Below are 15,445 nucleotides of genomic sequence, written 5' to 3' on the forward strand. Positions count from 1 at the left end.
GGAAGAAACCCTGCCCCCCTCTCCCACGAGCCCAGAGAACGGGGCTCCGCGGCACACAATCGGCACGGCTGATTCAGGCGCTCCTCTTCGCCCGGGCACTTCCTTCCTGGCCTCTTGCTTTCTCGCACCCTCTTTCATAAAAGATGACCCCGGCAGCACGTGATGAGATGGAGCAACAGAGAGCGCTCCCGTGGTCGGGAATCCAGCCCGCAGGCCAGGGGCGCTGCGTTGCCCCGCTGCATCGTTCACCCACGCGACCTGCCACCTCCCGCGTTTGTGCCGAGAGGAGCAGATCTGCACAGACGCCTCCCCCAGCAGCCCGCTGAACGGACCCAGGCACCGCACGACACCCTGAATCCCCACCTCGCACCGAAAAAGATGCTGTATTAACCAACCGGCTCCGAACGCAAGCGCCAGCTACGGTCTGTGGATCTCTCTCTCTCCCTCGCTGATGGGAGCATTGCAAAAACCTCGGATAATACCCAGCTTTCACTAAAGCAGGTTCCCTTCACCAGTCTCAACATGGTTTCCAGATAATAAAGTATAATCTGACTTTACTAAAGTATTATCTACATGCCAGGCCAGGCTGGAAACCAGGTCATCTAGGTCTGCGCAGCCCATATCGACTCCCAAAACAGTTATTTTTGGAGGGGCTGAAAGTGTACCTTCTGGGATACTGGCACACAATGGGCAGGAAAGGCAGCAGAAAGGAGAAGCAGGAGAGAGGGAGGGCACAGCATCCCTGGCCTGCGCCTGCAGGAGACAGCCCAGGGGTGGCTGTAACCTGAAGGACGAGGAGCGAGGAGGGCTGGAGGCAGACAGAGGCTGTGAATGCACTTCGGTGCTTGTCCCAATGGCCCCAAGAGCTCACCCGCCCCACTCAGAGGCTCTCCTCGTGCCATCGGCTTTGGTGGCAGCCACACCTGCAGGTGCATTTAGGGGGAGAACAGGATGCCAGAGCTGAAGCCTCAGATTCTCCCCAGCGGGATTTTCCACCAGCTGCTTAGCACCAGCATGGCCATCCCTCCAAACCCCTTTCCAACAGCCCCAGGCACGAACCTGGAGGGGCTGCACGTGGGCACAAGTGCAGTTCACCCTCCATGCCCGGCCCATTTTGTATTCAGCTTCTTTGGTTCAAGGAGCAAGCGAGATACCGTGGCCACAAAGGAGACGTACCAGGCATCGTTGCGGGGTAGGCGAGACTCGGTAACTGAGGCACCAGTCCTTCTCCAGCGTCCGGTCCTTTAACCCACTTCGTTCCCTGTGCGGCTGCTTGGATTCAGCAGAGGGATTTGCCCCCACTATTACTTCCAATGCAAACTGAGGAATGCCATTTAATACAACAAGAAAAAACCCCCACAAAGCTAGTCAACAGGGACTCCGCATTTCAAACACACTCGCGTTCATTGACCTGGATTCCCTGGTTTGAACACCACGCACCAAATGCCCCGCACTGGCTGAGTTGCCGGCACTTCCCTGTCTGCCCCCACAACCTGGCACATGCAACAAAGGAGCAGCTGGCCACATGTGCACAGTTCACCTGCTCCAGGTGCCCTGCCCAAGGAACCAGCCGTGAAGGCGCACCATGCTCAGACCTGGTGACGTTAGGCTCACAGGGGAAGGGAGGCTAGGGGAGCAAGTCACATAATGAGCCATCCCTCACAAGTGCCCAGGCCCTCATAATTGAGGCCATCTCCTAGTTGCAGCCAGCTAGAGCTTCCCTACCTTGTGGCCGTGCCCACGCTGTCCTCCCGCAGCCGAGGGACTCCCAGCTCCAGCCAGGGCAACTGCAAGCCCGCCGCCTGCCCCCTCCCATCAGGCAGACACCTGGCAAAGCACCTGTGCAGGGGACTGCAGCTAGGAGAGAGAAACCCTACAGAGCAGGGTGGAAGCCCAGCTCAGCCACCACTCCTGCCCTTGCTGCACCCCATCTCCCTGCACTGGCTCAGCCCAGTACCCTTCTTGCTGCTACCTGAAATCCCCGATGGGTTTCTGGACAGCTTTTAGCCTACTTCACCCTGGAGGGGACAGGCCTGCTGGGAGCCCAGCCAGAGGGAGGATGCATGAACAGCACGACTCACCCCACGGGTTTGAAAACCAGGCTTCGGACAACTGCCAAGTGCAGCGCTCTGCCCTGGTCCTCGCTCCGTTGATGGACACGCACCTCTCAGGGCAGTGATGACCTTTGGATGGGTTTGGGGAGCAGCACAGAAGGGGAAGACACCAATTCCTGGCAATGAGGCTGGCAGCTCCTGATACCAGAAATGCAGCATGAACTTGGCCTCCCAGGGCAATCTGGCTGGGTTTGAGCTAGCTGAAGATAGGATTTGCTTGGGTCCGAGTTCTGAATGTATCTGCCGGTCACTGAGGCAGCCACTTCTGGGTCTGAACAGCCCCTGGCCCCGCTCTGTGTTTCCCTATTAGGTCTGGCTGCCTCCTTTCACTAATCACCCATCACCCCTTCCACCCTCACTCATGCCGCACACCTGCTGCTTGTTTGATTTGGTGATCAGCTCCCCTTCCTTTGCAAGAGGCTGTGGACAGGGACAAGCTGGGCTGCTGCCCTCTGTCCCAAATGCATCAGAAACCAGGGCTCAATATCGCAGCAAGCAATGAACACCCTCCGGCTTCTGCAAAGCACCTAACACAGGGTACCAGCTACGAACCAACTGCCCAGAGGAGCTTTCCATCTATTAACTCCTCTGTGAAACCCTATAAAATATGAACTTTCATTTCTACCCAGGAAAACTTTTACAATCTCTTTGCCAGCGCCTGATGAAGGGTGTTTGTGCCCGAAAACTTGCAATTAAAGAATTTTTTTTGCAAAAATCTTGCTTGTCTAATAAAAGATAGCATCTCTACTATGAGTCCCAACTGTCTTTTCCTCTAGACCAATATGACCACAACCCGGACACCTGACACAGGGTGCGATCCGGAGTATAACCTTCTCCCACGACGGCAGAGGATCCAGCACGATGGGACCCCAACACTCAGCTGCCCCAAGGCACTAGTGCCAATGAATAAATAACATTTAAACCCTCACAGCCTCATGCTGAATCACTAGCTGGGTAATCACTGGAAGCTTTGACATCTGCTTCCACCTCAGCACTGAGGCTTTTCTCCCAAAGCAGCATCAGAAACATCACTGGAAGGGGGTGAGCTGGGGAGACAACCAGTGGTACCTGTTTTGGTACCACTGGGCTGTTTCCAACGCTCAGGGCCTAACCAAACCTTGCGAGCAAATCTGGGATGAGAGCGTTTCTCCTTGACCTGCTTTTAAGTCATCATTAGCCAGATTTCTCAGCGCTCTGAGCCCCAGCCCAGCTGCCTTCGCTTGACCCCCTAATTCACTTGGGTATAATTAGCCCAGGGAAAGAGGGAGGTAGCTGGGACAGCAGGAGGTGGAGGTGTGAAGAGCAGATTGCTGCGTGGAAGAGGGGGCTGTGCTGGTGTAGTGAAGGGGCTCTTAGCATCCCAGCTCCAGCTCTTAATTGCACAGTGACCGAGGGGATTTAGCCAGCAGGGAGGCCATGATTGCAGCTGCTCTTGGAGAGCCCTGCCTGCTTCCCCGAGTGCGCAGGTTGGGTTTCACAGAGTGTGCTGAAGCAAAGCTACTAGGCCTGTGCCTACTTCCTCCCGAGGGCCCTGTCTTGCTCTTGCCCCCGTCCCAGCTAAGAGGGGCTGGCTTGGATGGGCAGGCACTTGCAGGAGGCCTTTCCCTCCGCTCCAAAGCTGGGGCTCGAGGGTGTTTTCTGTGGCATTTACTCAGCTGTTTGGAGCAGCAGACTCAGTTCTTAAGCCTCCCTTCCCCCAAAGATCAGCTTCCCCAGTGTGCACATCTGCTGCTCTCTCTCATTATCCCCTCTCCCTCCCCTATGGTGTCACGGGGAAGCAGAATAGAGGGAGCCTGCAGCCAGGCCAACTTCCCCCACAGCTCTGCCAAGACCTCTCAAGCCTTCTCTTGTTCCCCAAGTCTCCAACCCCAGCAGCTCTGATGTGCCTCAAGCCTGAGCTAAAGCAGCCCCTGCTCTTCCTCTTGTAGGAGCCCCACCTGCAGCTGCCTATTCCAAGGGGCGGCACGGGCACCCTGACATCCTAGTGCGTTTGCTGTTGTATGGGACCTGCTAGGCACTTGTGTTACAAGGCTCACTAGCAGCTCCGTCCAAGCGTGCAAGGCGCTGTACAAACCCATGGCTGGATGTTGGCTTCCCAGCGCGACAAGTGCTTATTCTGCTTGCTCTACGGGGAGACAGGACCGCTTTTCTTTCTGCATCTGTACGAACCACAGTACAATGGGATTCCAGGATCCTGCTGCAGAGGGGCCTGACTTGTGTCACTAGCTATAACCTCCTTGCAGAGGACTTCGTACAAGGCTGGCTTGCAGCTCTTCACAGAGCCACGGTTGAAATCAGTGGGAGACGCAGCTGCCCAGCATCTCTGGAGGAAAAACAAAAGAAAACCGAATGAAAATTCAAACAACCAAGTTCCTGACTTCAAGGACAATCCCAGAGAGACCCAAGATGACCACTTGCTACTGCTCACAGTTACTTCGTTGCACGAAGCTCCTGGAAAGCTAGGAGGAGAGGGAAGGAGGGATAGGACTGACTGGTGAGGTAGGGAAGCACCAGGATGTCTGCTGCCTGACTGCTGGGGTCTCGAGGCAGAAGCAATGTGCAACAGCCTCCCACTTCCACCAAGTGAGCAGGGATGTGGGGTGGCAGGGAGATGCTGGATGCACCCATTTCTCCACACAAAACACCAGGTTGGTTTCAGGACTGGGTGGAGTCCTTTCTGCATGGAGGAGAGGAAAGTCAGCCCCCTCCAGGAAAAGTAAAGGCTAGCCTCTGCCGCTTAGTGACACCGTTCTTGCTGGGTCAGCAAGAATGGGACTCAGGAACAATCCCTCATCTTGGTGCAGCAGAGCCCATCTCACCAAGCCCAAGCACCGAGGCCAGGTCTGCAGTATGAAAAGTGTTAATTTAACACCTGGAAGTACTTACATGCACAAGAGCCCGTCAGTGAGATGCCGGTGGAGGGGAGGCCGCTGCAGTTTGACCTCCAGGTCAGCGCTGCAAGAGAAATGAGTGGGCAGTGCCTTTGAGCTGGACCTGCTTCATGTGAATGAGGGTTTTAAAGCCTGAGCGGTTCTGTTAGAGGGAAGAGGGAGCTCTGCCCCTTTGTCCCCAGCACAAGCATGGCCCAAGCCAGGAGTGGAGGTGGGAAAAGCAGAGCTCACACTGAGCTTCTGCAGCAAACGTCCAGTGCCCACCAGTGTCAGCGCCCTCCTTTCCTCCCCGATTCCCTGATTTTAGAGTTGCACTAGCTGGTGGCCAGGGTCCTCGTCTACTTCTGTTCTGCACGTGCTTTTTGAAAGGCCTTTGGGACTCTTCTCTGCACAAGCGTCAGGGCTCACACTGAATGAAAGGCGACCAGTACCAAAGGAAGTGAGCCAGGGAGATGTTCCCCTGTGCCCTGCGCCTGTCTCCAGCTGCCTCCCTGCTCATCCTGCCCCAGCCGGTCACCGAGCAAACAATACACGTTTCCCATTTCCCCCTTGCTATTTATATTACGAACGTTCACATAAAGCAGTCAGCAAATACTGTTGACTATGGCTTAGTATTTATACAGGCTACATCTGTACCAGGCACGTGAGCTCTCTCTCTCTCGCTCTCCTTTCAAATCACTACTCCAGATCCCTGTCCTGGGACTGGAAACCATTTTATATTCCACTGCAGCTTTCCTCTTAGGCATTTGGAACAAATTAAGCTTTTCTAGTAGGTTCAAATGTTTTGCTTTGCAACTTTTACAGGTTTTTAACCGCTCAGGCTACAATCTGATAGAACAAATGTAGTCACTCTCCTATCTGCCGTTGCCTATAATTATCCTTCAGTCAAACACGGCACATTTCTCATGGAAGAACAACATTTGTGTAGCAAGGAAAGCAGAGAAGAAGTCAGAGTGCACAAATTTATTTACAAAAAATTCAAATTACAGTATAATACAGGAACTTTTTACACACAGGATATTAGAACCGTTTACTAACAGAAGGTAAAGAAAAATATTTTTGTAATAAACCACCTATTCATTTTTTCAGCTATTGTTATACAAAGTTGCAGAACATGCACAATTTATTTTTACAGGGTTTTGTTTTTTTTTTAATATAATGTTTTGCTAAGTGCAAATACTAGGTTTCTCTCTCCACCTTTAAGGCAAGTAAAATGGGATGCTCCAATCGATCATAAAAAGTACCTGTTACAATATCAACATGGGCACACTGGACACTTCTCCTGTAAAGAGCAGGATTTAAAGAAATGTGGGGAGGAGGACATGAAAGTCGGGAGAACCTAAGACTTTTCTGTTAACTGTGATTAAATGGCGAGTAGTAAGGAACCTAAGTGTCCCCATTAGCCCAAGAGACAGCCAAGCCTATGAACTGCTCACAAATCACTGGTGAGATGGTAGGGAAGGGGCAGCCCCGCATCCCTCTGGCTGCAGGGAAATTCCTAGTCCAGAATTTGTTTTGTGCTCAAAGCATCAGCCTAGCTAGAGCAAGGACTGAAAGGTGAAGGGGGGGAAGCTGGATGAAGAGCTCACCTGGGCTCCTTGCACGGCCTGGCTCACTGCAGCCGCTAATGGGGCTGTGTGTTGCTTTGATAGAGCCAACTTCTCTCCTCTTGGGAAACACAGGCCCTCGCTACAGCGAAGGGGGAAGATGGGTCTCTTTCCCCCCAGCTACACAGGCTTTCCTTACAACTCCAAACACGTTTCCCAGCTGGCAAGAACCACCCGGGCACACACTGTGCAAAGGCATTGGTAGCGCCTCTTGGCCATCAATCGCATCGAGCACTGCAATGTGCCACCGGCCTCAAACAGGGGCCTGTACCTTGAGGGAAGAGTAAGACCCACTGCGCTCATACCCAGAGGGCCCAGAGCTTGCTCATGGGGTGGGACCAGGGCTTGCCTTTAATGTTCATGATCAACAGCAGAATAACTACACACACTGGGACTTGCCTTGGCTACTGCACTTAATGTCTCTCCTCCCATCTCAAGACTCTCTGACCTGACTGAAAGACAAACACAGCTGAATTACTACAAACCTGCAAGACTGGACTGGTCATTAGATTTGTTAATGGGCTAAACCAAGGCATCCAAGTGGTAGCCGATGGCCTACAAAAGAGCTGGACCCAGCTGCACAGGGCTGTGTGCATGCTAACTGACTCTGAACAAGACTGTCTTTACAGGGCCTCTAGTCCCCCTCTGTGGGCGCAAGGCAGAAATAGCCTGGCTGCGGGCAGCTCACTATCCAGCCCCCGAGTAAACTTGCACTATAACCTGGCTCCCAGATGTCAAGAATTTGCCCTGGTCTAAGCTCTATTGTTCCCATATGGCTCCACTGCACAAGCCTCTGTGCATTGTAAAGCTACTTCTCTTCTCCACGCCCCACTAACACCTGTGATAAGACCAGAGGCTGCGCTCGACTCAAGCAACTAGTCCAAACACCCTTGCTATCCACATGAATTCAGACTGCAAGAGGGGAACTGCAAAGGGACAGTTAACTGCATGTAAAAGAAACCTTTCCACTTTAGGCTGAAGAGACTATCTGCACCCAAACTGGAGCTGCAACCAAGTTAAATGTGATAAATGTTAGAGATGCAGCCTCAATGGGCTTCAGGGTGAGTGCACAGCTGGGAGCGGTGGGTCTAGTCATCCTGAGCGACAGCAGTCTAGTGTACCTGCAGGGAGAAGTGCGAGAACATCAAGCCAACGATTCCTAACATCCGATTTTTGAGTGGAGGGTTTGTCGAGCTGTGCAGCTATTCCTGCTCTGCCTCTTCCACTGCTGGAAGAGGGAACATGGCAAACTGTTCTCTGTGTTAACTGCATTTGAAGTAATTGTGCTTGATCAGAAAAAAACTTACAGGAGGCCTTGTGCAACACATGAAGAATAAGGGACACACTTCCTTCCCTCCTACCCCCAAAAAGGCACTGGGTTGGAGAGAATTACCACTGGCTTTTATGGAGAGCGATTGCTTTGTTTAGGAATCACGTGGATGAGATGAGGAGCAGCAGAGTCATTCCAGGGGACCAGACTTATTTCAAGTGAAGGCCACAGCCACTGGGCAGCCAGCTCGGGGATCTACTCCCCACCCTCACATCTTTTCTATTCACTGACCTGCCAATGCCTGTAGAGGAGGCTTGCGAAGGCAGCCAAGAGAATCTCTCCGTGACAAAAAGTAATGGAAAGCCTTCAGAGGTTCAACCGCAGGACTACAAGATGGTTTGGTTCTTTGCTGAGGACAGGAATTCACTGCTGTAAAAGACAACTGCTTCTCACTCATCCACAGGAAAGGCTCCAGGTCAGTTTTACATGTATGGTCAGCACAACCAGGAGCTGAATACCACGCACACATAGCAGCCCTTGCTCAAGAGGCTCCGTGCTGCTTAGGACATCTAGCTAATGGCAATGCAGGTTTGGGGCATCACAGAGCTGGCACTGACTGATTTCCACTGTGCTTGGACCCCTGTTGTTTTGTTCCTACAGTGAGTAGTGCAAACTCAGCTCCCTCCCTCCTTGCTCCAGTCACATGTAAAACTAGACCAGCCTTGTTGTCTCTAGTCTTCCAGCAGATGAGCGAGACGCCTTTCAAAATACATGAGCGTCCTTCCCCAGCTGGGTAGATAGGACGTAGCACAGCGCCACGGGGCATGATGCTTGTAGTGCCCCCAGGCCCTGGAGCAAATATAGGCTGTAATGCTAAGCGTGAGCAGATGAGGCTATGCCAAGAAGCTGAGCTCCAGCCGCAGCACTGGCACTGACAGGAGAGAGGAAAGGGAGCAGGACATACAGTGCCCTCCCTTTTGGAGGTTCTTGAAGCAGCTATGAAATGACAGGACTTACCCTGCGGCCACAGCTTCTTCTGTCTGGTGGGAGCCTCCAGGAGAGGAGGGAACGTGGTCAAGCCCCTTCCATCTGGCTACTAACAAACTGGAAGAATCACCAACTTTACAAGAGCAAATCCAACCACCCCTTTACACCTCCCCAATCCCAACAGTGCAACAACTCAGCTGCCCCTGGCTATTTTGGATGAAAGATGTAGAGTTCAACCTGAATAAAACAGTCAAGCAGTATTCAAGGGGCCACCACGGCCCCTGTGCTCTTGTCTAACATACTAAAAACTTTAGCAGCAATGTTGACGAGCTAACCCCTTGGTAACTAATGCTACAGAGATGAAGGTACTCGGAGGGGCTGGAACATTCACTGAGCGCGGCGTATTTCAGCCTATATAAAGTAAGAGAGCGAGGAGAAACTGCTGGGCGCAGGGTGCATCTTGGAGCCACCTAGCCCGCGGACAGCAGTGAAATCATCCTCCTCTGCCCAGCCAGAAACTGCTCAAAGCCACAGCAGAGGCTGCTACATATCCTTTGGGAGCACCCTACCATCTAATCACCAGTCACCCTAGTTCTTTCTTCTCCTTTCACAGCCCGTGACACAATATAAAGCTTCCTGCAGCTGCCAGCCTCTACAGCCCCGATTCCCTGCTTGTTCAATATTCAGAGATCACAGCTTGCACAGAGAGGGTATGAAGAGGCAGACAGGACTCATGAATCTAGAGACAGAGAATTTCACTTGTAAAGAAATCCTGGGTGTTAACTTAGAGAAGGAATCAATGACAGGACATTAACCTGATCCTGCTCCCCAAAGAAGAGACTGAACAATGGGAACAGAAACCAAGGATTTGGGGAATTACTGCATCACAGTCTAGTTTTACTGAAAAAAACTAGTTTGTTTTTGGACAAATGTCCTCTCCCAGTTCCCATTTTAAGGAGAGTGGGCTCAAGCCAGTCGCTATGGCCAGAGTTTGGGCAGACTTCAGCTTCCAATGTGGCAACAACCATAGCGTGTACCCAGGGAGCACACCCCACACATTCATATCCTCCGCTCGACTTACACACAGGCTACAGCCAACCTGCAATACCTCTCCTGAGTTACAGGCTGCTGCCAGCTCAAGCTAACCAGTCCTAAACTGAGGACATAGCTAAGGGCAAGGGCAGCTGCAGGAGCTAGCTTGATGGATATTGCTTCTTAAAGGAAACCCGTCTGTTCTATGCACCCATTTTGCCAGAAGCAGCAACGTCAGAGATCATGGTTGAAGGAGGTCTTCTAGAGCCACTGAAGCCGAAACATCGGTTTTCATAAGTCAGAAATGCTGCAAGTGGCTAGGCTGCAGCATTAATCCCATAAGCGGCACTAGAAATCAGTGCGGTTTAAAGGACTGACCGTGCAGGAAGCTACGACCGCAACTGAGATCTTCAGAACTGACTGGAGATACCTGAAAGCCCAGCTAGAGTCACTGAGGGGGAGCCTGGGTTTCCCCTTGGATGCATCTCAACCCCCAAGAACCCAAGTGCCCTAAATCATCTTAGGCAGACAAGGTTACACACCCGGGGCCTCCTTCCTTGGTTTTCTGCGCTATGGGCTGAGCAGGAATTTTGCAGCAAGATGGTTGCTGCATCCCAGCATGAGATTTCTGCTTTGTATCCAAATGCCCATCTGCCGGAGGGCAACAGCCACCTACCGCAATAATTGTGACTTCTTCCCTGTGCTGCCTGCCCCCTGCCGCCTGTGCCCCCCCACAGCACCTTCCCCTTGCAGCCGCTGCCCCCTTTCTGGCTGCGGGGGCAGGCAGCTCCTGTGGCTCCAACTCTGGCACCGACCTGAGCTCAGGGCTGAAGCCAGAGCTGCAGCAGCCACCTGCCCTCGCCCCCCTTTGCACTCAAATCCATGCTGAATGGGGGTGGGGTAGGGGAGAGCCTAGTCTTAGATTCGAGTAACACAGTAAGTGTTTAGCAGCACTGTTGTGCCCCTGCGCTCCATACTGAACCTGTCACTGTCCATCTCAAGAGCCAGTGAAAGGCCTTTGTGAAACAAAAAGCAGCCGGATGCCTGTCCTGGAGGCAGACCCTCCGCGAGGCAATACCTGAGCTCTGCAGGCCTGTGTGGCCACTCTGCTCCAGAGGCTGAGCAGGGGGGGCAGCCGTTTTAAGGGAACAGAGCATTTCATTACTAAGTGTTTAATTACAAAGATCTGGATCTTTAGCTACAAAGGAAGGGCGTCTCCAGCTACTCCCCTGGCAGCCAACTGAAAGGCCAGGGGGACGTGGCGTTGGGGAAAAGAGGGTGCAAGGGGGGGCTTCTCCCTGCAGTGACTCCACTACTAGTGCTGTTGGACCTGGGTCAGAACCGATGCCGAGGCTGTGGACCAAAGTGCATAGGCAAGTTGTGCTCTAGCGGGAGGTTGATCTGGGGGAAGTCGTAGTTCACCCGCATGTTGGGCAAGGGGGGCACGTACGGGGCGGGGATGGGCCCTATGTTGAGGGGGATGTTGTTGTACAATGGGCGGACGGGCGGCAGCGGGAAGGGTGGGTGCACAAAGGGGTACGGGGGCATTCGAGGCTGGTGCAGGTTCTGGGGGACTGGTCGCGGGATGGCTTCGACTCGCTGGATTTTCTCTGCGGGGTTTTCCACGGGCGGGCCGATCCGCTTGAAACTGTTTTCTGAAAAGAAGTTAAAGAAAACGGGGCATTGAGGAAGCCTCCTGGGGCAGCTGGACTCGCTCCTTGGCTAAGCTGGCAAGGGTTCGGTTTCAAACTCTGGCAGAGCCTGATGTGCGGGGAAGGGGAGGGGGCTCATCACTCAGCTGGGAGTGGACCCAGTGTGAGCAGAGGCTGTGCCGCCCTCCTCCAGGCTGCTCTACTATCCTGGTGGCTTCCAGAACGCCTACCACCTTAGTCCTGAGGCTTGTGAGCAGAGGTTGCCAGCTTTGGGGTTCAAACATGGCAAACAGGAGAGGCTATCACACTGGCCCAGCACGCCTCTCTCCTCCCTTTCCTTCCCCCAATCCCCCTCAGCATTACCACCTCGGGCTCCTGCTGCACTGGCTTGCTTCCAAGCAGCAACAAGGCAGAAAGAGCATTCACTTGCCCTGCAGTATCTGAGGATCTTAGAGCTGGTCAGCACGGCTACCACTGCAGACGTGCAAGCGAGAGACTGGGCATCTGAGTAGGCTCTGCCTCCTCATTCTCCCACACAAGGGTGGAGGGGGCAGGACAGCTCTGATGCTCCCTTCAGTTCCTGTGCGATTCTTATGTTAGCGGAGCAGGGATGGAGAGCAGGTCCTGGGATCAACCCTGAAATCTTGAAGAGCCACAGCTACCGTAGGGAAAGTCATGTTCTCTCCTCTTTGGGGAGGTGTCAGTGTGGAGCTCCGGACTCATCTTCCATCCTGCTTTCTGGGGTCCTCAGCTAATGTGCACAGCTTGATGTTCAGATGGAAACATATGGTACCCAACTGACCGCTGGTGGAAGTGTCCTGGCGAGCCACTTTAAGGTCTTCCTTGATGAGCTGGATTGATTTACAAATAGTGTCCATGCGTGCCACTGTGGTTTAACATGAGACTATGCCATCCATTCTGTCCTCTGGCACCTGGGCCTCGCCTGGTCTGAAGTCAGATGTGGCTCCTAGCAATCTCCATCTCCTCCGATGGCATGAAGGACAGTTTCTTCTTGTTCTCAAGGAAGCTCAACTGAGAGAACAGAAGGACACAACTGAAGGCAGTGGCATCCTTCTGCTGGGATGCGACTCCAACCTGCCGTCATCTGGGGAATGGCAGTCGTGTAGTCCCTGTCTCCGCAGACTTGTCAAGCCTTTGCTGTAGCTTTGCGTGCCACCTTGGCCAGGTGACATTCCTTAATTACATCTTAGTTAGTCTCACCTGCCCTGTAGGAGCTTCACAAAAAAAGGCACTACCCATCCCTGGTTATGAAGTTGAACTCAGCGACTATGGCCTGGCAACACGTTACCTATAGAAAAGCAGAAAGCTACTACTACCTTCTCAGCCCTGCTGTCCCAGGTCCTGGTCTTTGGAGGTGCCCCTTGCTCAGCTTAGAGATCTCCTGTACCATTGCTTTGACTATGGAGCCCAGGTTAGGCTGAACAACATAGTGCTCAAGCCTTGGGATCTCTTTTCTTTATACATTTCACAGTGGATGTACCGTAGCTGACGTCTGCATGTGCTGTGACACCTGGGTTGGATCAGACAATTCCTCATTGATAGAGGGGGACTTCTGACTGGGCCAGTTGCCGCCAGGATGACAAACAGCTTGGGAGAGTTTCTGAGCTTACTGCTGACTGCTGTCTTCACTGTTTTGGAAATCAGCACACACAAGCCCCATGCTGGTAGCGGGGGCGCTGCCTGGTCAGGAAACGGACCTCTTGTCTTCCTAGGCAGTAATACAGGGCGTGGGTGTTGCCACATCCCAGGATTTGGTTCCTCTTGATGCTTCAGCATAATTATTCTGGTGAAAGACAATGAAAGGGAGATCATCTTTTCCTTGAATGTGGTGGGGACCAGCTCCTTCATACCCAAGCCTGGTCCCTAATGAGGTCTGGCGTTGCTTGTTCCACCAGGAATCCATCTGTTTAGAGTGACCTGGCCCTGATGCTTGTTTGATGCCATTGGCTGTATCTGCTTGTGTGCCAAAGGAGACTGTGCTAATGTTGGCTCCTTCGCTCTCGGGTGAAGTCTTCTCTGCTGGACGGGTAATCAGACAATGCTGTTTGCCTGCTAACAGGATCTTCAAACTCATCTCCTTGGGATCTGATGAGGCCTTTGCAGACTGTTCCAGGAAATGGCATTTGAGCCTCATGTCTTACCTGTCCTTATAGAAAGCAACAGGTGCAATGAGCACCTGCTAGGTGCTCTCTGAGTCTCCTACAGAAACTTGGATTAACCTATAGCAAAAACAGACATCCCGAAGCCCACCAATTTCAAGTTCATCAGGCTCAGATATCCTGCCCCGGGGAGTTCCTACTGGGACAACTGGATCTAAGGCTGCTTGCGGTGATCGCCACAATCAAGAATCAAGGTAAATCCAAAGAAGAGTTCAGAGACATCACGTTTGCAGGAACTCTAGCCAAGAGCTACAAACCAGCAGGCAGGACAGCCACTGGTTTCATCGTGCTGCTCTGGGAGGCAGTAAGGGAGTTTTGGAAGAGCTACAGCCACCCTGCACTTTGTGCCGTCACACAAAAGCAGGAGATAGCACAGCCCAAACACTGCTACTCACACCCACTGGGGTGGGAGCCAGGCTGACACGCACTCCAAGAACACTGCCTCATATAATTACACTTCTAGTCTAATTACAGCTCTGGATGCACGCGATCTTCAGAGCGCTGCTGAAAGACTGAAGCAGCTTGCAAGGAAAAACAAAAGGCACGTCCCACCAGCCCCGCACCATTTTTAGACTTGTAACAGCTGCAGACACCTTCCTGGCTCCCCCAGGCCCTCATCCTAGCTGCTTTGATGGGATGACTAAAAATACTGCAGTTTCCCCTCTCCCTTCAGGATACCTTGTGCAGGAAGGGCTCCCGACTCGGTCACTCCTTTGTGCTAGCATCAGGACCCTCCCATTTCCACAGCACTGGCCAGGCCTCTGAAGCCCCTGGTTCCAATGATGAGGGCTGCAAAGGCAGGCCCTGGTGGAGAGACCCTGGTTTTGCAAATCTCCTTCAAGGTGGCTCCCAATTCATTTCTCATCAGGTTAACTGAGCGTCTTTGCTTCCACCTGCCTTCGTTTTCATGTCCCTCTGAAGATCAGAATCCGTTAGAAACCACGTTATTCAGCAGAAGCCTTAAAATCTTCCTTCTCCTCTTCCCCAGGGAGCTCTCAGAGCCCAGAGGAACCTCTGTTCCCTCTCCAGTGTCATCTGAAGAGAGGCAGGTGGAAGCATCCCCATGGGGACAAACACCAGCTGCAGCAGTAAGGACAAGGAACAGGCATTTCCAACGGGGGTCACGCACCTCCCCACTGGTAGCCATTTCCTCTGCATAGGCACACCCTGGTTAAGATACCCCGTTGCCTTCTCCATACCAAGCAACTTTACCCCTGGCAGCGGGACGTCTGCTAACAAGCCTCCCTGCCAGACTGCCCAGGAAGCCAGGTGGTGCAGCCTTCATCCTTCTGGCTAAGGATTGGAATAATTTCTTTTCCAGCCCTGGCACACTTGATCCTTCCTGAGACCGGAAGCAGGAAGTCTAGGTCCTGCACAGCAGTCACTGGATACTAAGGACACAGTTTGGGAATAGCAGGCTTTTACCATTTGAAACCACGTGTATGAAGCACCACCCTGACTGAGTTGTAGCGAGGGGAGCACTGTACCAAGAGTCTGATGTTTGGAGATGCAACTAGGATCCAGGGCCTTGCCAGCAGCTGGGAACACTTACGTTCTCTCGCTGCCTCCACAGTCCACCCTTGAGTCTCAGCCGCTGCGTGACCTACCTCCGTTTTTTTTCCTTTGCTCCTCTTCAGCCTCCTTCTGAATCTCCTGAATTATCTTCTCGTCATCTTCCTAGTTAGAGGAAAAGAAAAAAAGAAAAAAGACTC

At 52.7% G+C, this 15,445-nt stretch overlaps 1 protein-coding gene across 2 annotated transcripts in view; it reads right to left on the reverse strand.

Annotated features, from left to right (window-relative positions):
• Positions 1-5,953: 5,953 nt before the first annotated feature.
• RNF216 (ring finger protein 216) overlaps positions 5,954-15,445 on the reverse strand; it is a 96,361-nt gene continuing 86,869 nt past the window's right edge. For both annotated transcript variants that reach the window (XM_059716301.1, XM_019494719.2), the window contains exons 15-16: positions 15,341-15,410; positions 5,954-11,556 (exon numbers count right to left, since the gene is read on the reverse strand). In XM_059716301.1, coding sequence (XP_059572284.1) covers positions 11,237-11,556; positions 15,341-15,410 — 390 coding nt within the window. In that variant the 3' untranslated portion in view covers positions 5,954-11,236. The remainder of the gene's footprint in view (positions 11,557-15,340; positions 15,411-15,445) is intronic.

The sequence above is a fragment of the Alligator mississippiensis genome, chromosome 13 (genome assembly GCF_030867095.1).
Source record: "Alligator mississippiensis isolate rAllMis1 chromosome 13, rAllMis1, whole genome shotgun sequence".
NCBI classification, from domain to species: domain Eukaryota; kingdom Metazoa; phylum Chordata; order Crocodylia; family Alligatoridae; genus Alligator; species Alligator mississippiensis.